Genomic DNA, 26,433 nt, shown 5'->3' with positions numbered 1-26,433 from the left:
GGTTTCATGTGAGGTCACTCACAAATCCTTTTTAGGTAACTCACAATAAGAAGGGAATATCAAGTTCTATATCTTAGGGAATGTTTTATTATGTTGGGTTAAACTCATGTTCTTCAACACATATTTCATATTTTGGTTTTAGTAGAGCAAGAAAAGATTAAGACAATTGGTTCTGATGATGTAAATGTCACAATATTATTGAAGTTTCCTGAAGACTTTACTTCCTCATAATTACCCATGATAGATCTGTCACTTATTACTGGTTAAAATCATTATTGGATTACTACAAACTTTTTGGAGTCAAGAGATACCATTGTGGGCCTTTTTTTAATCAGAAAGTTTGAGAGTTATATTAACTTTTCTGAAAAAAATCTAGCACTTTTCTCTTTTCTACCATGTAGTAAAGGTTGTTACTTCTATAAAATATTCTACCACCACCATATCTTGAAAATGTTTGGCGTAACTTGAAGTACTTAAAAATACAGTGACTTAATCAGTGAGAAAAAATTCTTTTGGTTCTTTAGAGGAAGCCCGTTTGAAATACGAAAAAGAAGAAATGGAAAGGTTTGAAACAGAACGAATTGAGAAAGAAAAATGGCAACAACTCGAAGCAAAAGTAAATAAATATTAACAACTTTATTAACGAATACTTAAACTGTTTGGCTGTCAGATTTGTTTGGCCATTCAATGTCATTCTCAGCCCATAGCTACAACTAATACTTAGGCTTATATGAACAAGTTTAACTCAATTAATCACTTGTTTAACCAAAACAAATAATTGGAATTATATCCCCATTTCATTAATGAGAAAACTGAGGCACAGAGAAATTAAGCAGCTAATAAGTGGCAGAGCCAGGACTTGAACTTGAGCAGTCTTGCATCAGAGCCCATGCTTTTAACCATTAAGCTATTTTTCACAAGCTCTCTTATAGTCAATTTAATAGAAACAAAAAAAAAATATGTATGTATATGCATATATACATACATAGACAGAAGAGAACCGCCCCACAGGGTTTCTGAGGAGTGGCTAGTGGATTCAAACTGTTGACCTTTTGGTTAGCAGCTGAGCTCTTAACCACTGCACCACCAGGGCTCCTGTATGTATGTATGTATGTATGTACATATTCAAATTCTGCCTCTTCTTTAGTAGTTTCACTTCTCTTTATCACCAGAATCTTTTAGATAGGTAGCTCTCAAACATTTTGGTCTCAGGAACAAATCCCCTTAAACTATAAAAAATTATTGAAAACCACAAGGAGCTTTAGTTTATGTTACATTACTGATATTTACCGTATTAGAAATTTTAAATGAATTTTTGGATCATATATTACATTAATATCCATTAAACGTTGATAAAAAATAAACATTAATAAACAGATACGTTAACATAGCACATTTTTAAAATAAGTATACTTTAAAAAAATATATTAGGGAGACTAGCGGCATTGTTTACACTTTTGAAATCTCTTTAATGTCTGTCTTAACAGAAGACAGCTGGATCCATATATCCACTTCATTATTCCATCTGTTGCAATGTGTTGTTTTGATTGAAGTATATGAAGAAAATCTGGCCTCACACAGATATGTAGTTGGAAAGAGGAGGAATGTTTTAATAACCTTTCAGATAATTGTGTATATTCTTCTTTGATACTATCCTGAAACTCAACAAATGGTAGTTTCTTAACATGGAACCTGAAAGCATATCAATGAACTTTTCATACTCTCTTCCATTAAAATCCTTTGACCTATCTTCTATGCTGAGTAGATCTTGTATTCATATATGATTTTGTGATAACATGCATTGGTTGTTTGGAAAATTTGGCTCATTGCATTATATCCTTCCAAATGCTGACACCATTTCATTATTCACTATGGAAAAACTACATACATTAGTATCATCTCCAATGAAATCAGAAAAATTTTTAGTTATTAGGGCTTTGTCAAGCTTACAGTGGTAGACACAAGCTTTTAAAAAATTCTGCATTTTGCTTCAGAGTTTGGATTTTATCATTGACAGCAAATACTTTGCACTGTGTCCTTGAAGTGACAGGCTCAATTCACCTGCTTTCAAGAGAGTATCTGCTAAGATACTGAAGTATAAAAGTAACCACCTTTTGCAAGTCAGTCATTCTTTCAAGTATAAATGATGTTACATGTACAAAGTAGCTAGTTCAGCTCACAACCCAAACAACTGCCTAAGTGTTTTTTTCCTCGAGACGAAATTGTCCTTTGCTATGTTTTTTATGTAGCACAGGTGCTTTATGCAGACTTGCCATTTTATCAGATAGAATATTAAAAAGACATGCACTTAAGGGTCTAGATATAATAAAACTAGTAATTTTCACTTCTTCATCAAGGTCATTCTTACTTCCCACCTCACCCAACTCTCCAACCCCCCAGACTCCTACTTCTCACCCCCTGCCCCCAATCCTGCCCTCAGAAGAATACAACTGCTCGTACAGTTGACCACTGCCTTGATTTGTGCTAAGGTGCCAACAGTTTTACTTCTTTTGCACCATCAGTACAAATGTGTACACTGTGAAAAAGGCAAACAGTGTATTAATATTATTGTGAAAATAGTTTTGATTTCGCAAATTCCAAAAGAGTCTTAAGGACCCACCAGCAGTCTGTGGATTACACTTTGTAAAGCACTGTTTTATCTTTTTTATTTATTAATTTTTTTATTGTGCTTTAGGTGAAAGTTTATAGATGAAGTTAATTTCTCATACAAAAACTTATACACACATTGTTATGTGACTCTAGTTGGAATCCCCACAATGTGACAGCACACTTCCCTTCCCACCCTGGGTTTCCAGTATCCATTCAACCAGCTCCTATCCCTTTGTGCCCTCCCATCCTGCCTTGACAGGAGCTGCCCATTTAGTCTCGTGTATGTACTTGAACTAAGAAGCACACTCCTCATGAGTATTATTTTATGTTTTATAGTCCAGTCTAATCTTTGTCTGAACAGTTGGCTTTGGGAATTGTCTTAGTTCTGGGTTAGTAGAGAGTCTGAGGGCCATGTCTTCTGGGGTTCCCCTAGTCTCAGTCAGACTATTAAGTCTGATTTTTTTAAAGTGAATTTGAGTTCTGCACCACACTTTTCTCCTGCTCTGTCAGGGACTGTCTGTTGTGTTCTCTATCAGGGGGAGTCACTGATGGTAGCTGGGCACCATCTAATTCTTCTAGTCTCAGGCTGATGGAGTCTTTGGTTATGTGGCCCTTTTTTTTGTTTCTTGGGCTAATATTTCCCTGTGTCTTTGGTGTTCTTCATTCTCCTTTGGTCCAGGTAGGTTGAGACCAATTGATGCATCTTAGATGGCCACTTGCAAGCTTTTCAGACCCCAGATGCCACTCACCAAAGTGGGATGGAGAACAGTTTCCTAATAAACTTTATTATGCCAATTGACCTAGATGACCCCTGAAACCATGGTCCCCAGACCCCTGCCCTTGCTACTCTGTCCCTCAAAGTGATTGGTTGTGTTCAGAAAACTTCTTAGCTTTTGGTTTAGTCCAGTTGTGCTGATTTCCCCTGTATTGTGTGTTGTCCTTCCCTTCACCTAAGATAATTCTTGTTTACTATCTAGTTAGTAAATTCCCTTCTCCCTCCCTCCCACCCTCCCAGCCATCAAAAAATGTCTTTTTTTCTCTGTTTAAACCTTTTCTTGAGTTCTTGTAAAGTGGTCTCATACAATATTTGTCCTTTTGCACCTGACTAATTTCTTTCAGCATAATGTCTTCCAGATTTATCCATGTCGTGAGATGTTTTGTGGATTCGTCATTGTTCTTTATCGATGTGTAGTATTCCATTGTGTGAATATACCATAATTTGTTTATCCATTCATCTGTTGATGGGCACCGAGGTTGTTTCCATCTTTTTGGTATTGTGAACAGTGCTGCAATGAACATGTGATGGCTCTTATTTCTCTAGGATATATTCCAAGGAGTGGGATTGCTGGATCATATGGTACTTCTATTTCTAGCTTTTTAAGGAAGTACCAAATTGACTTCCAAAGTGATTGTGCCATTTTATATTCCCACCAACAGTGTATAAATGTTTCAGTCTTTCCACAACCTCTCCAACATTTATTATTTTGTGTTCCTTGGATTAATGCTAGCCTTGTTGGGGTGAGACGATATCTCATTGTAGTTATGATTTGCGTTTCTCAAATGGCTAATGATTGTGAGCATTTCCTCATGTGTCTGTTAGCTGCCTGAATGTCTTCTTTGGTAAAGTGCCTGTTCATGTTTTAATTCAGTTGTTTGCCTTTTTGTTACTGAGGTTTTACAGTATTTTGCAGATTTTAGAGATTAGACCTTGATTGGGTGTGTCATAGCCAAAAATTTTTTCCCAGTCTGTAGGTTGTCTTTTTACTCCTTTGGTGAAGTCTTTTTTTTTTTTTAATTAATTTTTATTAAGCTTCAAGTGAACATTTACCATTCGAATCAGTCTGTCACATGTAGGTTTACATACATCATACTCCCTTCTCCCACTTGCTCTCCCCCTATTGAGTCAGCCCTTTCAGTCTCTCGTTTCGTGCCAATTTTGCCATCTTCCCTCTCTCTCTATCTTCCCATCCCCCCTCCAGTCAAGAGTTGCCAACACACTCTCCAGTGTCCACCTAATTTAATTGGCTCACTCTGGTGAAGTCTTTTGATGAGCCTGTGTGTTCAATTTTTAGGAGCTCCCAGTTATCTAGTATATCTTTTAGTGTTTGTGCATTGTTATTTATGTTTTTATTCTGTTTATGCCATGTGTTAGGGCTCCTAGCATTGTCCCTATTTTTTTTTCCATGATCTTTATCATTTTAGATTTTATATTTAAGTTTTAATCCATTTTGAGTTAGTTTTTGTACATGGTGTGAGGTATGGGTCTTGTTTCATTTTTCTGCAGATGGGTATCCAGTTATGTCAACACTATTTGTTAAAGAGACTGTCTTTTCCCCATTTAATGGACTTTGGGCCTTTGTCAAATATCAGCGGCTCATAGGTGGATGAATTTACATCTGGATTCTCAAATCTATTCTATTGGTCTATGTATCTGTTGTTGTACGAGTACCAGCCTGTTTTGATTACCATGGTGGTATAATAGGTCCTAAAATCAGGCAGTGTCAGGCCTCCCACGTTGTTCTTCTTCAGTAATGCTTTACTTATCCATGGCCTCTTCCCTTTCCATATGAAGTTGGTGATTGGTTTCTCCATCTCATTAAAAGATGCCTTTGGAATTTGGATTGGTATTGCATTGTATCTGTAGATTGCTTTGGGTAGAACTGACATTTTCACAATGTTGAGTCTTCCTATCCATGAGCAAGGTATGTTTTTCCACTTGTGTAAGTCTCTTGGTTTCTGACAGTAGCGTCTTGTAGTTTTCTTTGTGTACGTCTTTTACATTTCTGGTTAGATTTATTCTTAAGTATTTTATCTTCTTGGGGGCTAGTGTAAATGGTATTGATTTGATGATTTCCTCTTCAAACTTCTCTTTATTGATGTAGAGGATTTCCTCTTCGGGGTTCTCTTTGTTGGTGTGGAGGAATCCAACTGATTTTTGTATATTTATCTTGTATCCTGAGACTTTGCTGAACTCTTTTATTAGTTCCAGTAGTTTTCTTCTGGATTCCTTGGGGTTTTCTGTGTATAAGATCATATCATCTGCAAATAGGGATACTTTTTTTTTTTTTTTTTTTACTTCTTCCTTACCAACTTGGATGCCCTTTATTTCTTTTTCTAGCCTAATTGCTTATCTAGGACCTCCAGCACAATGTTGAATAAGAGTGGTGATAAAGGGCATTGTTATCTGGTTCCTGTTCTCAAGGGGAATGCTTTCAGATTCTCTTCATTTGGATGATGTTGGCTGTTGGCTTTGTATAAATGCTGTTTATTATGATAAGGAATTTTCCTTCTATTCCTATTTTGCTTAGAGTTTTTATCATGAATGGGTGTTGGACTTTTTCAAATGCCTTTTCTGTATCAATGTATAAGATTATGTGGTTCTTATCTTTTATTTATGTGATGGGTTACATTGATTGTTTTTCTGATGTTGAACCATCCCTGCATACCAGGTATGAATCCCACTTGGTCATGGTGAATTATTTTTTTTGATATGTTGTTGAATTCTATTGGCTAGAATTCTGTGGAGGATTTTTGCATCTAAGTTCATGAGGGATATAGGTCTGTAATGTTCTTTTTTTGTGATGTCTTTACCTGATTTTGTTATCAGGATTATGCTGGCTTCATAAAATGAGTTTTGGAGTATTCCATCCTTTTCTATGACCTGATATACCTTTAGTAGTAGTAGTGTTAACTCTTCTCTGAAAGTTTGGTAGAATTCTGCAGTGAAGCTGTCAGGGCTGGGCTTTTTTTGTTGGGAGTTTTAAAATTGCCTCTTCAATCTCTTCTTATAGGTCTATTTAGTTGAGAGGTAAAAAAAAAAAAAAACCAGTACTGGGCTGGGTTTTTTTTACCTCTGTTTGTGTTAGTTTAGGTAGGTAGTGTGTTTCTAGAAATTCATCCATTTCCTCTAGGTTTTCAAATTTGTTGGAGTACTATTTTTCATAGTATTCTGTTATGATTCCTTTAATTTCATTTGAGTCTATTGTGATACCGCCCATCTCATTTCTTTTTCAGGTTATTTTCTTACTCTCTTGTTTTTCTTTTGTCAGTTTGGCCAATGGTTTATCAATTTTTTTTTTTTTTTCAAAGAACCCGTTTTTGGTCTTTTTAATTCTTTAGATTGTTTTTCTATTCTCTATTTCATTTATTTCTGCTCTAAATTTTATTGTTTCTTTTCTTCTGGTGCCCGTGGGCTTCTTTTGCTGCTCTCTTCCTATTTGTTCGAGTTATAGTGTTAATGTTTTGATTTGGGCCCTTTCTTCTTTTTGGGTGTGTGCATTTATTGCTATAAATTGACCTCTGAGCACTTCTTTTGCTATGTCCCAAGGTTTCTGGTAGGATGTGTTTTCATTCTCATTTGACTCTGTGAATTTCTTTATTCCATCCTTGATTTCTTGTATAACCCAGTAGTTTTTGAACAAGGTGTTGTTCAGTCTCTGTGTACTTGATTTTTTCCCCTTACTTATTACTGTTATTGATTTCTACTTTTATGGCTTTATGGTCAAAAAAGATCCTTTGTAATATTTCTATGTTTTAGATTCTGTTAAGGCTTGCTTTGTGGCCTAATATGTGGTCTATTCTGGAGACTGTTCCATGGTAAAACACTGTTTTAGATGAATCCTTTTAGAACTATCAGTTACAGTCAAACTAATTTTAGTATTCTATTATATATATTTAGCCAGGTAAATTTTAGATGCTACTTGTGAAATATAAAGCTAAAATTAAAGAGCAGTTTAATCTATGTATCGCCATGTAACAGGATCTAGAAAGGAGAAAAGAAGAACTCGAAGAACTTAATTTATTAGAGGGGTGTTATCCTGAAGCAGAGAAATTAAAACGAGAAAATAGATTGCTTTCTCGGGTAAGATTGATTTATATATATATATTTTTTCTTGAGCTAAATAGTTAGGTACCACAAGAGGGAGTTGTAGTCTGAGATCTATTTTGTTCCCAAGAAATTTTAAATGTGTCTATAAAGAATGTCTCATCTGACATAAATATTCTCATATTGCTCGTGCAAAGTAAATTTATAAAGCTTTGTAGAAAGCTATTTGTCAGTACTTATCAAGATTCTTAAAATTGTCATACACTTTGACTGATTCAATTGTTAGGAATCTATACTGAGGAAATTATCCTAAATTAAAATAAAAAAGCTTTGTGCTTTAGGCAATCCTAGTGTTACTCAAAACAACTTACCTTTGGAAACAATATAGATTTTTATCTAGAGAACAATGAAAACCTGTAATAATATGGTGAAAGAAGATTATGGTATAAATTTTAGTGAAAATTATAAGAATAATATAATTTTAAATATGTAACACTGTGCACAAACTACAAAATGAATGGAAAGACTCATGCTAAAATGCCAGTATGCTTAGCAATTGGTAATAATTGAGGAAATAGAAATTTAGTCAAGTGTTGGCTTTTGCAAGTATAGGAACTATGATTAGAAAGTAAAACAAAACAAAACCAACTCTTAAATACTGTTCTAAAAATAAAATACAAAAATATATAGAAACTCTATTTATCTGAATTATTGAGGATTAGAAATTGTTTTGATAAAGAGGAATTTGTTTATTTTAGTGATATCTCAAGTACTATTGAAAATTATAGTAAGTTTTTGTCTAAATTGGGAAAACAGGGTTTATAAGACCTCATACTTCAAAAAGGAAGTCTCTTTATTCTTTGACTGAATTTTCATCAGTGTGAACTGTGAAACATTTTTATTCCACAGTGGAATCACTACATTCGATGTGATGGGAGTCCTGACCCCTTAGTCCCCCAAGAAATGAATACTTTCATTAGTTTGTGGAAAGAGGAAACAAATGAGACTTTTGAGGAAGTGATTGAGAAGAGTAAACTAGTGCTAAATGTAAGTGTATAAATATTATCCTATAATTTTAACTTATTTAAATTATAAATCATGATAGTGACTCCGAAAATAGAAAAAATTATTTTATTATTTGCCAATTAATAACACTACTAATTTTGGCCCCTTGGCTGTATAAAGATGTATTTGGTAATCTTTTCATTTTCATGCTTATTTTACAACTCCTAAAATCCCCTTGCCCCTTACATAAGGTCTGTATAATATAATGCACAATACTGACTATAAATCCAAAACCAAATCAAACCCACTGTTGTTGAGTCGATTCCAACTCGTAATTCAAGCAAAAAAAAAAAAGCAAGTAGTATACATTTATATAGATAATTTTGGGGAAAAAAACAGTGGGTGATTTTACCCTCAGCTGAATTTATTGACTATTCAGTAATTCAGGAAAGATGTTTTTTTAATGTTTACTGTGTACCAGGCTCCTGCTGTTTTAGACGCTGGGTCAAAGATGAGTAAGAATATCCCAACTTCTTCAAGGAAACCCTGATGGTATAGTGGTTAAATGTTTCAGCTGCTAACCAAAAGGTCAGTAGCTCAAATCCACCAGGCACTCCTTGCAAACTCAATGGGGCAGTTCTATTCTGTCCTATAGGGCCACTATGAGTCAGAATTGACTCGATGGCAACGGGTTTGGTTTTTTTGGGTAACTTATGCAAATAGGGTAGATAGGTTAGCCTGAGAATCTTCCATTTTACAATGCATTTTAAAATGCTGGGGAAAAAATGTAAGGACTTTTAAATGCATTGCCTAGCTCACAAGAATATAAGGGAAAATCTCAGAAGGCATAAAAAATTCAGATAAGTAAGCAAGTCCTGAGCAGTGGCTTCCCAGAGGGTATCTGCTATCAGAGACCCCTGTATACCTGGAAACCTCAAATGGTGCTGTGAATAATATGGAAAAATCCTACTACACAAAGAAAGATGATAAGAAAACTTGTCTCGCGCATATTTAGTTTGGTGGAGGAGACACAAAAATGTCTCCATTAGAATTCTTAACCACAGGCTGGTTTTCTTACAAGTTTGAGACTGAAAGCCACACTATCTGTATGATCCTGAAAGACCCAAATCTAAAATTTAAAGTACTTGTGGTTTGGTGGTGTTCTCAGACTCCTGATAGAAACAAATACAAAGTCTCCTGGGAATAATATACCTTAACCACAGGTCTCAAAGCATTCCCATGATTAAAGCACCTAGAAATATGAGCTCATAACAAAGAAAGAAAGAAAAAAAAAAAAGAACACCCTTGAGAAAACAATCCAGAATGAATGAGCCATCAGAAACATCAAAAGCCAGAATCAGAACTGAAGAATACTACAAATGTTAGAATTATTGAGTTCTAAATTTTTTAAAATATATTTGAAAGCATGTCTGAGGAACAAGAGAAAAAAGAGAATTGAAAAAATTTAGTAACTGGAACTAGTGGCCAGGTTAAATAGATAAAATGCAGCTGAAGAGATAAAAGGTGACTCAGAAGTTGTACTGGAAGGATTTACCAGAATACAGCACAGCGAGACAAAGAGATGGAAAATATGAAAGAGTGGTAAATAGACATGTATGATAGAATAAGAAGAGCTAAAAATATATTGAAAAGGAAAACAGAAGGAGATATAAAAGAATGAAGGAGAGACAATATTTAAAGAGATAATGGCTAATAATTTTCCAGAATTGATAAAAGATACTAATCCTCAGATTCAAGAGCCCAACAATCCCAAGTACAATAAGTAAGAAGAAATCCACACCTAAACACCCCTACGTAGTAATAGAACTGAATGGAATTCACTCCTTTTGTTCCTGTTACTACCCCCTAATGCTTTTGGCTTCTTGTCACAGCTGCTGAAATTAACTTCTCCATGTTACTATCCAAAAACCCAAACCTGTTGCCATCAAGTCAATTCTGACTGGTAATGACCCTATAGGACAGAGTAGAACTGCCCCATAGGTTTTTCAAGAAGCACTTGTGGATTTGAACTGCTGACCTTTTGGTTAGCAGCCGTAGCACTTAACCACTGTGCTGTATGGGCTCCCATGTTGCTGTCAGATAGGGTAACTTCAGATTCCAAACTTGAGAATCAAAATTTAGAGGTACAAGTAATGGAGATGGGACTTTAACTTTGTAATTCTTAAAGAAGGAGAAGATTGTAGTTGATATTTACTAAATACTCACTAAGTACCAGGCACTCTTGTTAAATTTAGAACATACATTAGCTCATTTAATCTGGACCACAAGGGCCCCAAAGAGCCTCCCTACACACCTACAGATTGATTATATAGTCCTCTCTCCACCGTGCATCTTTCCTTCAGGGAGGCTGCCCTTAGTGTGATGCTGGGCCAGGAGCATGGTGCGTTGCAGGTCTCAGGGAGGCAGCAGGAAGTAGTCCTGGAGCTTGCCAGTGATGAGCTAGAGCCACATCTTACTATTACAAGATTGTGGGGTACATAAGCAGAAATATTAAATTGCTAGGAAAGATGGGAATAGGATAAGTAAAGCAAAATAAGAGACAGAATCGGACAGTAGTCACAGCAATAGGAAACTAAGGCAGGAAGCTACCAGAGAAACAAACAAACAAAAAAAATTGGATAGCAGTAACAAGGAAATCACCTCTTGGTAAGCGTCCAGTTCCAAATTATGGAACTTATTTATTTAACAAACTTTTTTATAGTACTAACTATCTGCCAGGCTTTGGAAATATTAACTTGCTGAATTTTCTTAATAATCCTATGAAGTAGGCACCATTATCCCGTTTTACAAATGAGAAAGCTGAGGAACACAGATGTTGAGTAACTTGCCCATGTCACAGTGCTAGTAAAAGATGACTAGGATTCAAACCCAGTGTCCTTGCTTGAGTCCATACTACCTTACACCACTATGCTGCCTCTCTTAATTTAGAAATTTTCTGTGTAATTGCCTGTGTGCGTGTTCAGCATTCAGTTCTGCTGCTTACTAGCTGTTCCTTGATCCATGCTGTGCCTCAGTTGCCTCATCTATAAAATGAGCACAGAAACAGTATCTGCCTCACAGTATTATCATCAGGATTCAATGGCTTAGAACACATAAAGCATGTAGTAAGTAAGCCTTCAGTAAATAAATGTTAGTAGTTCTCCTCTTCCTCCTTTCTTCCTTCTCTTTTAGCATTTCTTATTTGCCCTAGCTTCATCTTGTTTTTGCTGTAGCTCCAAGTCTTAGGTAATGACAAAGTATGACTAGCCTATCAACTTGCTAATGATAACATAGCGTAATTACAGCTTTTTTTAACATATAGTTGAAAATTGTTTCATGCAAATTTTTGGAGGAAATACTTTGTTTTTCTGTGATCTAAATACAGGAAAGGATTTCTGTGTGTTATGCTGAGTATAAGATGTGTTTCTAAATTCAAGAGTGATAGAACTTTCCCCTTTTCACTTTTTCTTTGACTCTTTGTCAGAGTATTAATGTAAGTATTTTTCCATTTTATAGTTAATTGAGAAATTGAAATTAGTTTTATTGGAAACTCCATCATATGATTTGCAAGATAAAAATGTGAACCAGTACCAAGAATCAATTCAAGAGCTACAGGAGCTCCTTCATTTTAAGTTTAATGTAGCCACAGAAATACTCCTCAGAGTAAGTGTGATATTTTGCTTATATGTTATTTTAACTTCTATAAGAGTTAAAATTTAAGGCACATAATAAAATAATCCAGTATTATTTTTCTTTTTTTTTTAAGGATTAAAGTTATGGAAAAGTTAATAGAATAATATAAAGCACATATACCTATGCAGATTTAACAGCTGCCAATATTTTATTTTTTAAATAAATAAGACACTGTAGATTTAGCTAAAGTCCAGTTTTTCCTTCTACTTATCAAAGTTTACTAGCTTTACTATGAAAATAAACTCACAAAATATCATATATCTGATATTCACACTGGATAAATCAATTAACACAAGATTATAATCTATATTACAAATGTAGATCATAAATATAAATATAGCCTATATTTTCCTCAGCTTTTTTTTAGTTGGAAAATACTGTAATCAAACAAAGAAAAATTGAAAGAATCCCCATATGCCCTCCACCTAATTCAGCAGCTTTAAAATATTTTGTATTATTTACTTTATCTCTCTCTGTATTCTCCCCCAGTATTATTTGAAAGTTGTAGACGTTATGACACTTCTTCCCCAAATATCTCAAGCACTAATGTGTGTCAAAGCTGTATCATTTCATCATAATTATTCAAATTGTATGCTGAGCAAATAATCCGAGAAGCTGGACTATATGAAGAAGAGCATGGCATCAGGATTGGGGGAGGACTCATTAACTAACAACCCGGGTTATGCAGCTGACACAGCCTGCTTGCTGAAAGTGAAGAGGACTTGAAGCACTTATTGATGAAGATCAGAGACCACAGCCCTCAGTATGGATTACACCTCAACGTAGAGAAAACACAAATCCTCACAACTGGACCAGTGAGCAACATCAGGATAAACGGAGAAAAGACTGAAGTTGTCGAGGATTTTATTTTCCCTGGATCCACAGTCAACACCAATGGAAGCAGTAGTCAAGAAATCAAATGCGGAGCGGGGCCAAGATGGCGGACCAGGTGGAGGCTACCGCGGATCCCTCTTGCAACAAAGACTCGGAAAAACAAGGGCATCGATCACATACATAACAATCTACGAACTCTGAACAACAAGCACAGACTTAGAGACAGAAAACGAATACGGGCAGACAGCGACCGTTTTCAGAACCAGGAACCAGCGTACCAGCCAACTACTTGGAAAATCTAGTTTCCCAGTGATGGCTTGGAGACAGCAGTCCATATCAAACCACATAAAGAAACAGACCATGACAGCTTCTCCAACCCCCCAAACAAAAGAATCAAAATCTTTCCCAAATGAAGATACAATCCTGGAATTATCAGATACAGAATGTAAAAAACTAATTTACAGAATGCTTAAAGATATCACAAATGAAATTAGGATAAATGCAGAAAAAGCCAAGGAACACACTGATAAAACTGTTGAAGAACTCAAAAAGATTATTCAAGAACATAGTGGAAAAATTAACAAGTTACAAGAATCCATAGAGAGACAGCATGTAGAAATCCAAAAGATTAACAATAAAATTACAGAATTAGACAATGCAATAGAAAGTCAGAGGAGCAGACTCGAGCAATTAGAATGTAGACTGGGACTTCTGGAGGACAAGGGAAACAACACCAACATAGCTGAAAAAAAATCAGATAAAAGAATTAAAAAAAATGAAGAAACCCTAAGAATCACGTGGGACTCTATCAAGAAGGATAACTTGCGAGTGATTGGAGTCCCAGAACAGGGAGGGGGGACAGAAAACACAGAGAAAATAGTTGAAGAAATCCTGACACAAAACTTCCCTGACATCATGAAAGACGAAAGGATATCTATCCAAGATGCTCATTGAACCCCATTTAAGATTGATCCAAAAAGAAAAACACCAAGACATATTATCATCAAACTTGCCAAAACCAAAGACAAACAGAAAATTTTAAAAGCAGCCAGGGAGAAAAGAAAGGTTTCCTTCAAGGGAGAATCAATAAGAATAAGTTCAGACTACTCAGCAGAAACCATGCCGGCAAGAAGGGAATGGGACGACGTATACAGAGCACTGAAGGAGAAAAACTGCCAACCAAGGATCACATATCCAGCAAAACTCTCTCTGAAATATGAAGGAGAAATTAAGATATTTACAGATAAACACAAGTTTAGAGAATTTGCAAAAACTAAACCAAGACTGCAAGAAATGCTAAAGGAGATTGTTTGGCCGGATGACCAATAATATCAGGTACCAGCACAATACAAGGTCACAAAACAGAACGTCCTGATATCAACGCAACTCAAATAGGGAAATCACAAAAACAAACAAATTAAGACTAATTCTAAAAAATAAATAAATAAACAAAATAATACACACAACAGGAAATCATGGAAATCAATAGATAAACGATCACAATAATCAAAAAGAGGGACTAAATATAGGAGGCATTGAACTCCCAGATGGAGAGTGATACAAGGCGATATAGAAGGATACAAGTTAGGTTTTTACTTAGAAAAATAGGGGTAAATAAAAAGGTAACCACAAAAAGGAATATCAATTCCATAACTCAAGAAAAACGTAACGACTCAATAAACACAAAGTTAAACATTATGAAAATGAGGATCTCACAATTTACTAAGAAAAACGTCTCAGCACAAAAAAGCATGTGGAAAAATGAAATGGCCAACAACACACATGAAAAGGCATCAAAATGACAGCACTAAAAACTTACTTATCTATAATTACGCTGAATGTAAATGGACTAAATGCACCAATAAAGAGACAGAGAGTCACGGACTGGATAAAAAAACACGATCCATCTATATGCTGCCTACAAGAGACACACCTTAGACTTAGAGACATAAACAAACTAAAACTCAAAGGATGGAAAAAAATATATCAAGCAAACAATAAGCAAAAAAGAAGAGGAGTAGCAATATTAATTTCTGACAAAATAGACTTTAGACTTAAATCTGCCACAAAGGATAAAGAAGGACACTATATAATGATAAAAGGGACAATTGATCAGGAAGACATAACCATATTAAATATTTACGCACCTAATGACAGGGCTGCAAGATACATAAATCAAATTTTAACAGAATTGAAAAGTGAGATAGACACCTCCACATATATAGTAGGAGACTTCAACACACCACTTTTGGAGAAGGACAGGACATCCAGTAAGAAGCTCAATAGAGACACGGAAGACCTACTTACAACAATCAACCAACTTGACCTCATTGACTTATACAGAACTCTCCACCCAACTGCTGCAAAATATACTTTTGTTTCTAGTGCACATGGAACATTCTCTAGAATAGACCACATATTAGGTCATAAAACAAATCTTTGCAGAATCCAAAACATCGAAATATTACAAAGCATCTTCTCAGACCACAAGGCAATGAAGCTAGAAATCAATAACAGAAAAACTAGGGAAAAGAAATCAAATACTTGGAAACTGAACAATACCCTCCTGAAAAAAGACTGGGTTATAGAAGACATCAAGGAGGGAATAAGGAAACTCTTAGAAAGCAACGAGAATGAAAATACTTCCTATCAAAACCTCTGGGACACAGCAAAAGCAGTGCTCAGAGGCCAATTTATATCGATAAATGCACACATACAAAAAGAAGAAAGAGCCAAAATCAGAGAACTGTCCCGACAACTTGAACAAATAGAAAGTGAGCAACAAAAGAACCCATCAGGCACCAGAAGAAAACAAATAATAAAAATTAGAGCTGAACTAAATGAATTAAAAAAAAATGAATTGGAGAACAGAAAAACAATTGAAAGAATTAACAAAGCCAAAAGCTGGTTCTTTGAAAAAATTAACAAAATTGATAAACCACTGGCTAGACTAACTAAAGAAAAACAGGAAAGGAAACAAATAACCCGAATAAGAAACGAGAAGAACCACATCACAACAGAACCAAATGAAATCAAAAGAATCATATCAGATTACTACATAAAATTGTACTCTAACAAATTTCAAAACCTAGAAGAAATGGATAAATTCTTGGAACAATACTACCTGCCTAAACTAACACATTCAGAAGTAGAACAACTAAATAGACCCATAACAAAAAAAGAGATTGAAACGGTAATCAAAAAACTTCCAACAAAAAAAAGTCCTGACCCAGATGGCTTCACTGCAGAGTTCTACCAAACCTTCAGAGAAGACTTAACACCATTACTATTGAAGGTATTTCAAAGTATAGAAAAAGACGGAATACTACCCAACTCATTCTATGAAGCTACCATCTCCCTGATACCAAAACCAGGTAAAGACATTACAAAAAAAGAAAATTATAGACCTATATCCCTCATGAACATAGATGCAAAAATCCTCAACAAAATTCTAGCCAACGGAATCCAACAACACATCAAAAAAATAATACACCCTGATCAAGTGGGATTTATACCAGGTATGCAAGGCTGGTTTAATATCAGAAAAACTATTAATGTAATCCATCACATAAATAAAACAAAAGATAAAAACCACATGATCTTATCAATAGATGCAGAAAAGGCATTTGACAAAGTTCAACACCCATTTATGATAAAAACTCTAACCAAAATAGGAATTGAAGGAAAATTCCTCAACATAATAAAGGGCATATATGCAAAGCCAACGGCCAATATCACTCTAAATGGAGAGAACCTGAAAGCATTTCCCTTGAGAACGGGAACCAGACAAGGATGCCCTTTATCACCGCTCTTATTCAACATTGTGCTAGAAGTCCTAGCCAGGGCAATTAGGCTAGACAAAGAAATAAAGGGTATCCAGATTGGTAAGGAGGAAGTAAAGCTATCACTATTTGCAGATGACATGATCGTATACATGGAAAACCCTAAGGAATCCTCCAGAAAACTACTGAAACTAATAGAAGAGTTTGGCAGAGTCTCAGGATATAAAATAAACATACAAAAATCACTTGGATTCCTCTACATCAACAAAAAGAACACCGAAGAGGAAATAACCAAATCAATACCATTCACAGTAGCCCCCAAGAAGGTAAAATACTTAGGAATAAATCTTACCAAGGATGTAAAAGACCTATACAAAGAAAACTATAAAACTCTGCTACAAGAAATTCAAAAGGACATACTTAAGTGGAAAAACATACCCTGCTCATGGATAGGAAGACTTAACATAGTAAAAATGTCTATTCTACCAAAAGCCATTTATACATATAACGCACTTCCAATCCAAATACCAATGTCATACTTTAAGGGGATAGAGAAACAAATCACTAATTTCATATGGAAAGGAAAGAACCCCCAGATAAGCAAAACATTACTGAAAAAGAAGAAGAAAGTTGGAGGCCTCACCCTACCTGATTTCAGAACCTATTATATAGCTACAGTAGTCAAAACAGCCTGGTACTGGTACAACAACAGGCACATAGACCAATGGAACAGAATTGAGAATCCAGATATAAATCTATCCACGTATGAGCAGCTGATATTTGACAAAAGACCAGTGTCAGTCAATTGGGGAAATAATAGTCTTTTTAACAAATGGTGCTGGCATACCTGGATATCCATTTGCAAAAGAATGAAACAGGACCCATACCTCACACCATGCACAAAAACTAACTCCAAGTGGATCAAAGACCTAAACATAAAGACTAAAACGATAAAAATCATGGAAGAAAAAATAGGGACAACCCTAGGAGCCCTAATACAGGGCATAAACAGAATACAAAACATTACCAAAAATGATGAAGACAAACCAGATACCTGGGAGCTCCTAAAAATCAAACACCTATGCTCATCTAAAGACTTCACCAAAAGAGTAAAAAGACCACCTACAGACTGGGAAAGAATTTTCAGCTATGACATCTCAGACCAGCGCCTGATCTCTAAAATCTACATGATTCTGTCAAAACTCAACCACAAAAAGACAAACAACCCAATCAAGAAGTGGGCAAAGGATATGAACACACATTTCACTAAGGAAGATATTCAGGCAGCCAACAGATACATGAGAAAATGCTCACGATCATTAGCCATTAGAGAAATGCAAATTAAAACTACAATGAGATTCCATCTCACACCAACTAGACTGGCATTAATTCAAGAAACACAAAATAATAAATGTTGGAGAGGCTGCGGAGAGATTGGAACTCTCATACACTGCTGGTGGGATTGTAAAATGGTACAACCACTTTGGAAATCCATCTGGCGTTATCTTAAACAGTTAGAAATAGAACTACCATACCACCCAGAAATCCCACTCCTCGGAATATACCCTAAAGATACAAGAGCCTTCACACAAACAGATATATGCACACCCATGTTTATTGCAGCTCTGTTTACAATAGCAAAAAGCTGGAAGCAACCAAGATGTCCATCAATGGACGAATGGGTAAATAAATTGTGGTATATTCACACAATGGAATACTATGCATCGATAAAGAACAGTGACGAATCTCTGAAACATTTCATAACATGGAGGAATCTGGAAGGCATTATGCTGAGCGAAATGAGTCAGTTGCAAAAGGACAAATATTGTATAAGACCACTATTATAAGATCTTGAGAAATAGAAAAAACGGAGAAGAACACATACTTATGTGGTTACAAAGGGGGGAGGGAGGGAGGGAGGGAGAGGGCTTTTTATTGATCAACCTGTAGATAAGAACTGCTTTAGGTGAAGGGAAAGACAACACTCAAAACAAGGAAGGTCAGCCTAATTGGACTGGATTAAAAGTAAAGAGGTTTCTGGGATAAAATGAAAGCTTCAAAGGTCAGCGAAGCAGGGGCTGGGGTCTGGGGAACTTGGTTTGAGGGGACTTCTAAGTCAATGGGCAAAACAATTCTATTATGAAAACACTCTGCTTCCCACTTTGAATTGTGGCGCCTGGGGTCCTAAATGCCAACAAGCGGCCATCTAAAATACATTAATTGGTCTCAACCCACCTGGAGCAAAGGCAAAGGAAGAACACCAAGGTCACACGACAACTAAGAACCCAAGAGACAGAAAGGGCCACATGAACCAGAGACCTACATTATCCTGAGACCAGAAGAACTAGTTGGTGCCCGGCCACAATCGATGTCTGTCCTGTCGGGGAGCACAACAGACAACTCCTGAGGGAGCAGGAGACCAATGGGATACAGACCCCAAATTCTCATTAAAAGACCACACCTAATGGTATGATTGCGACTAGAGGAATCCCAGAGACAATGCTCCCCAGAACTTCTGATGGCACAGGACAGGAACCATCCCCGAAGACAAATCATCAGCCATGAAAAGGACTGGTCAGTGGGGGGGAGAGAGATGCTGATGAAGAGTAAGCTAATTAAATCAGGTGGACACGGGAGAGTGTGTTGGCAACTCTTGACTGGAGGGGGGATGGGAAGATAGAGAGGGAAGATGGCAAAATTGGCACGAAACGAGAGACTGAAAGGGCTGACTCAATAGGGGGAGAGCAAGTGGGAGAAGGGAGTAAGATGTATGTAAACCTACATGTGACAGACTGATTGGAATGGTAAATGTTCACTTGAAGCTTAATAAAAATTAAAAAAAAAAAAAAGAAATCAAACGCACATTGCATTGGGCAAATCTGCTGCAATGGACCTCTTTCAAATGTTCAAAAACAAAGATGTCACCATGAAGACTGAGGCGCGCCTCAGCCGAGCCGTTGGGTTTTCAGTAACCTCATATTCGTGCAAAAGCTGGGGGGAAAAGCGCAGAAGAACTGCCACCTTTGAATCGCGGAGTTGGCGAAGAGCCCCGACTCTGCCACGGGCCGCCAGAAGAACGGACGAGGATGCCTTGGAAGTAGTACAGCCAGCATGCTCCTCAGAGGCAAGGATGGCAAGACTGCGTCTCACACGGTTTGGACACGTTCTCAGGAGGGACCAGTCCTTGGAGAAGGACATCATGTTTGGTAAAGTGGAGGGTCACGAAAAAAGAGGAAGAGGCTCACTGAGATGGATTGACACAGTGGCTGCGACAATGGGCTCAAATACAACAGTTGAGAGGATGGCACAGGACAGGGCAGTGTTTCGTTCTGCTGTACATAGGGTGGCTGTGAGTCGGATCTGACTCATACCACCTAACAACAACGATAATCTCAAATAACCACAAAAACCATGATTATACCTAAGAAAATTAGTAATAATTTTGTAATATCCTCTAATAACTGGTTTGTGTTTAAATTTTCTCTAGTATCTTATGAATGTCTTTTGTAGCTGTTTTTATTTTGTTTCAGGTTGTTTTTTATATCAGAAACCAATCTAAGTTTGTACATTGCTTTTGGCTATTTTGTCTCTTGGTCTCCTTTGGTCTAGACCACAATCCCCTGTGTAGCCTTGGTAGAATATGTTCTAGTGACAAAAAGAACAGCAAAGAAGTCTTAAACTTCACCAAGTAAGTTTATCGTTAGCAGTAGTATTGATATTACAGTTTTGTAACTATGTATATTGAAAAAGCAAGGAAATATATTATGATTATTAGTAATCAAGATTTTCATTATAAGAGAAAGTGAAATACAATATATAAAAGATAGGAAAAACTCCTGAAATGTTAAATTTGAAATAGACATATCAATATGAAATAAAAAATAAATTTCTTTTTATTTCGTAAAAAGGAAATGACTAATTGTGGTAAATGGCTGATTTCAGGTCTAAGGCAAAGAAGGTGAAAGATGAGGCTGTGTTACCTAGTTCAAGAAAACAAGTAGATGCTCAAAGACTAACAGGGTCATATCAAAAGGGACAGAGACTAGCCTGAAGAGGTTCCCACAAACCAAATTTGGAATAATGTGAATATCAAAAAGAATGATGACTGTAATTGCTTATAACACATAGAATAAATAAACAACCATGAGTCTAAAGTTATACTCCAAAAAGGGACGGTGACAGTGGGATGGGGCAAGAACAGTTCTTTACAAAAGAATGCCATCTAATAAATATGGAAGGAATGATTCAATTAGAAAGTCACCATTTTGCAATCCCCCAATATAATTGATTCAGATACGATCCTCTAGGGTTACATAAATGATTAGGTGAAAGGTTATTGGGAACAAATAATTTTTATAATAGCAAAGTATTAGCCCACAGATTACTTTCTAATTGGGAAGACTGTACTTTGTAATGGGTAAATGTGGGGGGTCACTGACTTAACCAAGTGATAAGTCAGCGTCATTAATAGCGGGATATCAGGTGCCTCCTGATAGGATGCAATGTGAAGAACACAATATAACTAGTTATGCCTTCTTGCCAAAAATATTTGATTTGAATGTAATAAAACTCCCTAACTTCCAGTTTACCAAAACTTAAAGGAGATAGAGAAACTAGTTAAACAATACCATTAGGAAACAATCAGATAAATCCACAAGGTAGAATAGTTCTATAAGAAATGATCCTGGTCATTTCAAAGAGTTAATATCACAGGAGGAAAAAAAAAAGAGTTTAAAAAATAAACCATAAATAAAATCCCTAATACTTTTAAGTTTTTTATATTGTAGGAACCAAACACATATTGACTTATTTAAGACCTTTAGGAGAGGTGATTTCTTGAGCAATAGGCATTTAGTTATATTAGCCTTTAAAAAAAAAATTCTTAAGAGCTTCCTTAATTTGTATATTGAATGTCAGCTATCAAGTATTAGACTAATAAAACACATGATTTATCTGGAGTCTATAAACTAGATATTTTGCCTTCTAAATTTGATATGTTCAGCAATAGGCTAACTTTTGCAGTAGTAAAGTCTACAATTTGGTAAGATACAGATAAAGACTTTGGGTACATTTAAAATGAAAAGTTAGGATTTTTATGTTAAAATTGAAAAAGAGGTAATAGAATAGTAATACACAAGCGTTAACTGGGAATACAGGAGCAACTTTAATCCTTAGACACTTTAGGAGAAACTGAGCAGAAAAAGGAAAGGCTAGTTAATTAAGTAAATGTATTTTGTATCCTTCAGAGAATTTTTAAAAACAATTCTTGGTCATGTTGATTGAATTTTATTTCTACCCAAGTTATTCACTTAGGTAATAAATCCAACGCTTAAATGATGAAATAACTTATCCAAGTTGCATTATTTAAGAGACCTCTAATCCTTTATAATGGTTTCTTTTTCTCTTACAGCAAGCTAGTACTTTGGCAGATCTGGACAGTGGAAATATGGAAAAAATTATCCAACATGAAAATGTTACACTGTATCTGTGGGCAAACCTCAAGAAGAATCCAAGGTACTCCCATGGTTGATACTTTGCCTGTAGTGAAAAGACATTAGGGACATCCTGATTTCCAGGCAAGAAGGCTTGTTGCATAACAGTATGAGGTACTTGGGAAAGCCCGTGTTAGAAAGTCAGCTGCCTGGGTTCAAATCTAAGACCTGCAGTTTACCTTAGTCAACTTACTTAACCCTGTTGAGTTTCAGGTTCATTACCAGTAAAATAATGATTATGTAACTTGATAGGATTGAGGATTAAACAATAATGTATGTAAAGATCATAGCATGGTGCCTGGTACAAGTTTACATTCAGTAAATATCAGGTCTCTCCCTATTGTCACCCCCCCCACCAGAAAAAAGGAGAGGTAGGTGCTTTTTGCATGGCAAACTTAAAATACACATACACACATTTATCTTTGTTAGATGTTAAAGATAATGCATTTTCATTTTTGTTATTTTTAAGGTATTAAAGTAATGTTTTCCCAGTTGTTTTCAACAAACCAACATGTTTCTGATAAATGGTAGTGATAACGACAAATTTATGGTCATGTGGTTGCTGCTTAATCTTAAACATTTCAAATTAAATGAATTAGCATGGCAGAAAATTTTAAGGAAAAATTACCAGAATAAAAATTAAGAGGCTAAGGTTCTGACCCCAGCTCTGAAAAGACATAGGAAAAAATTGTACTTTACTTTCCATAGTTAGCAAAAGGAAGGAACAAAATAATTTCTAAGTTCCATTTGCTGTAAAATACTCTGTAGTTTTATTTTAATAAAAAAAAACCCAAAAAACCCAATATGAGAACACTATGAGATTTTAATCAAAGACAATATTATTAATCTTTTCCATTATAAAATTATCACATGCAGAAGAATGAAGCAAATAAATCTGTATATTTTTAAAATAATAAAAATTATATGAATAGCCCTGTATTAACTCCCCAGGCTTAAGAAGAGAAGTAAAAGCTATCTTTTACTAAGATAAGAAATAGTGGAAACAGACCCAGTTTTCTTTTATCTTGATGGTAATGGTGGTGGGAATTGTGAAGATGGTGAGTTAAGTATTAGAGTTATTGAGTTTGAAATACTTATGAGATATCAAATTGCAACTGTCTGAAGGCATTAAGAGAAAGCTGAACTGGAGATACATTTTTGGATGTCATCAGCATTATAGATCAATGGTTTTTACGTTTTTGGGAATCACAGACTCCTCTGAGTATCATATAATTTACATCTGCTGACATGTATGTAAGGACATTTTTTGACCTCTTAAAGTCCATCCAGAGATGACTTTTCCCACCATCCCACCTCAGGAAAAATAGAATCCATGTTAAAAACTTCTGATATATGTAGAAATTGAAGCCATAGGGATAATAACATCCATGGAGATTATGTAGAAGGAGAAGAAAAGAGCCATGGATTGAGACCTGAGTAATATTAACATTGAGGGGATGATTAGGATGATGTTTCCACAAAGAGGAGAATGGGAAAGACCTGTCAGAGATGGAGGAGAAAAATGTGGGGTCATGGATCTCAGGAGAGTATTAATGATGCAAAGAAAGGAAGTACAGTTGGGACTCAAAACTGGAGTGAAGTTAAAGTGGAGAGAAATGCTCATTAGGTATATATTTGCAACAGATCTAGAGTTTCCTAGGACCTCATCCTTTGTATTAAAATTAATTAATAACAGGTACAGAAGTATCAGTTTCTCTGAAACAAATATTGGATTTGAAATTCCAAGGATACTAGCAACATGTGACATTGCTCTAAGACTCCTACATACTCGCTATGATCATGTTACTCCACTGTGCCCTGTTCCGCGACCATTAAAAGTAGAACAAGATCCTTCCACAATAATTGAGCCTGTCAAAAATCAAGATACGGACATTGTAAAAGAAGCAATCAGCAAAGAGGACCAAGAAGAGTCTAAACAACCAGGAAGTGAATCTGTCATGGTTCATGAAGAAGTAAAAGTTAAGGAAGAAGGTGATGCTGAAGTACAAATGGTAGGACACCTTTAAATACATATATATATATATATATATTAAAGATTATATATTTTTTATGTGTAGTAAGTGTTATTAGATTCCCTGAAGGAACCTCAAAATGTTTCCTAAACAACTAGAAATTGCCTGAATGTAATTTTCTTGGCAAGGGCTCAATTTTGAATGTGCATTTTTGTATTCCTTGCTTTCCATTAATAGTCACCATTCATAGTTGAGCTAGGTGTTTCAGCTTCGTAAAGTTCAGTACAGGTATTGCTCCTTTATATACTTATGTTCCTGAAAATATTTGAAGCATTAATTTTTATGTGTTTATTATGTTTCAAACTCACTTAAGGGAACAGGGAACTTGCCATTAAACAGAACCTGCCGTAAAAAAATTTCACAAACTGAAGGATTATCTTACGTTACTGTCACTTCCCTAGCTTTTGTTTTTGTAAGAATGAATTTTATGTAAAAACTGATTTTCTTAAAATATTGTTCTCTTAAAACTTGACATCATTAGTTATTATCACATATGTTTCCAACAATTTGATAGTCATACTTCCTTCAGCTGGTTTCTGCTCATTTTTCTATTTCCAGAATTTTCAATCTGCTTACTTATTATGTTTGAATAAATTGTCCCGAGAATTTAGTACTACTTCCTTAGCCCTAAGCAGTTTTGTTTGTTTGTTTGTTCGTTTGGCCATAGTCAAAGGTCAAGATAGGGATATTGTGGAAATCATTTTAGGAAGTAACAGAGGTATCCAGTTTTTCTGCAAATGCTATAAGAATTGGTTTATCTTCTTTAAATGAAAGTGATGGTTAAGGATTACATTGAATGTAAATTTGAAATCAGAATAGGAATTACTAGATACTCTAGAAATATACTTGATTGAAAAACTTCATTTTACGTATTCTACCAGCATCAAAAATTAGAAAGACTATAGCAATATGGAAAATGGATATAAAATAATAGTAAGTAAAAAGAATAATATTTAGATTATGAATATAACCATATAAAAATTAAAAAGATGTAACAGGAAGAGAACCCATAAGCCTGTATATAGCTGATATTTTAGAGAGGTGGAAAAATGATTTGTTCTTTGAAAATTTGTCATTGTTGTTAAAATGTTCTTTGAGCAATAGAGGTTTAAAAATAATTTCATTTTCCCTGTCAGGTAGTGTAGTAGCATTACTAGATGATCTTTTCTTTCCATCCCCTTTGCTGGACATATGGGAGGATTACAGTCCTCATCCTCTTGAAGTTAAACTTGGCCATGTGACTTGCTTTAATCAATAAGTTGTGAGTGAAAGTGACAAAATGATGTCTAAGGAGAGAGAGAAAACAAACAACAACAAAAAAAAAAAAAAACAGGAACGAGTATACAGGCCCTGGACTTATTTTTTAAATATGCACTTTAAAATCACTTAAAAATTTAACCTAACTTAAAATATGGGGGGATTTGTCATTGAAACTGAAGAACATATGAAAAGATACTAAAATTATTGCAAATATGAAAAGAGTATCTAAAAATGTTTCATTTCGATATGATCAAATATTGGGTAATTTCTCCCCCACAAGTTCCTGTATCACAATTAATTTTCTATAATTAATTTTTTACAGAAACTCATTGAAATTTTACAAAAGAACTTTATTAATTAGAAAATTGTGAAATAATTAGAAATCATATTGCTTAAAATATTCCTTGAATTTACATGACTACAGCAATTCTTTTTCATGTATTCTGTCTCAGTTAAAGCGGCCTCATGCAGTGCTGGTTTATTACAGTTCTGTTAATTTAGGAAATAGTTTATATTAAAAACATAAGCAGATGAATTCATCATAGTGCAGAACAGTACAGTTAATACATTTTCTCCAAGGCATGTCATCTATTGTAGTAGAAAGTCAGAGGGTTCACTCTTAGCCAATGAGCTCAAAAGTACCAGACTAAGCTGTTCTCAGTTTGAATAGCTCTTACCAGTGTGTTTAATACATCTGGATTTTTCTGTCATTATTTAATGTTATGTAGAACAGTTGCAACTTATAGCTATGACTAAAGAAATGCAAATACTAATGTTGAAAATGCCACCAGTGTACCAAGGCAAAGAATTCCACTGGATGGTAAAATGCACGTTTTATGGCATATTGATGATGTCTTCAAAGAAATAGTTTAGAAAACCCAAAGCAAAGATCACCAGGC

General features: G+C 35.3%; 1 protein-coding gene across 10 annotated transcripts in view; it reads left to right on the top strand.

The window, feature by feature from the left end:
• Positions 1-26,433, top strand: part of DNAI7 (dynein axonemal intermediate chain 7) — a 72,298-nt gene that overhangs the window by 11,528 nt on the left and 34,337 nt on the right. For 6 of the 10 annotated variants that reach the window (XR_007517138.1, XR_007517137.1, XM_049882631.1 and 3 more), the window contains 6 exons: positions 525-616; positions 7,370-7,471; positions 8,345-8,482; positions 11,957-12,103; positions 22,160-22,263; positions 23,938-24,253. Coding sequence is in view for 8 of the 10 variants with exons in the window: in XM_049882631.1 (XP_049738588.1) it covers positions 525-616; positions 7,370-7,471; positions 8,345-8,482; positions 11,957-12,103; positions 22,160-22,263; positions 23,938-24,253 (899 nt within the window). In the remaining 2 variants the exon portion in view is untranslated. The remainder of the gene's footprint in view (positions 1-524; positions 617-7,369; positions 7,472-8,344; positions 8,483-11,956; positions 12,104-22,159; positions 22,264-23,937; positions 24,254-26,433) is intronic. The other 4 variants (XM_049882635.1, XM_049882637.1, XM_049882634.1 and 1 more) reach the window with 3 other exon arrangements.

The sequence above is a fragment of the Elephas maximus genome, chromosome 4 (assembly GCF_024166365.1).
Source record: "Elephas maximus indicus isolate mEleMax1 chromosome 4, mEleMax1 primary haplotype, whole genome shotgun sequence".
NCBI lineage: Eukaryota > Metazoa > Chordata > Mammalia > Proboscidea > Elephantidae > Elephas > Elephas maximus.
Note: the sequence above shows the minus strand (reverse complement) of the source record. Positions and strands in the feature narration are given on the sequence as shown.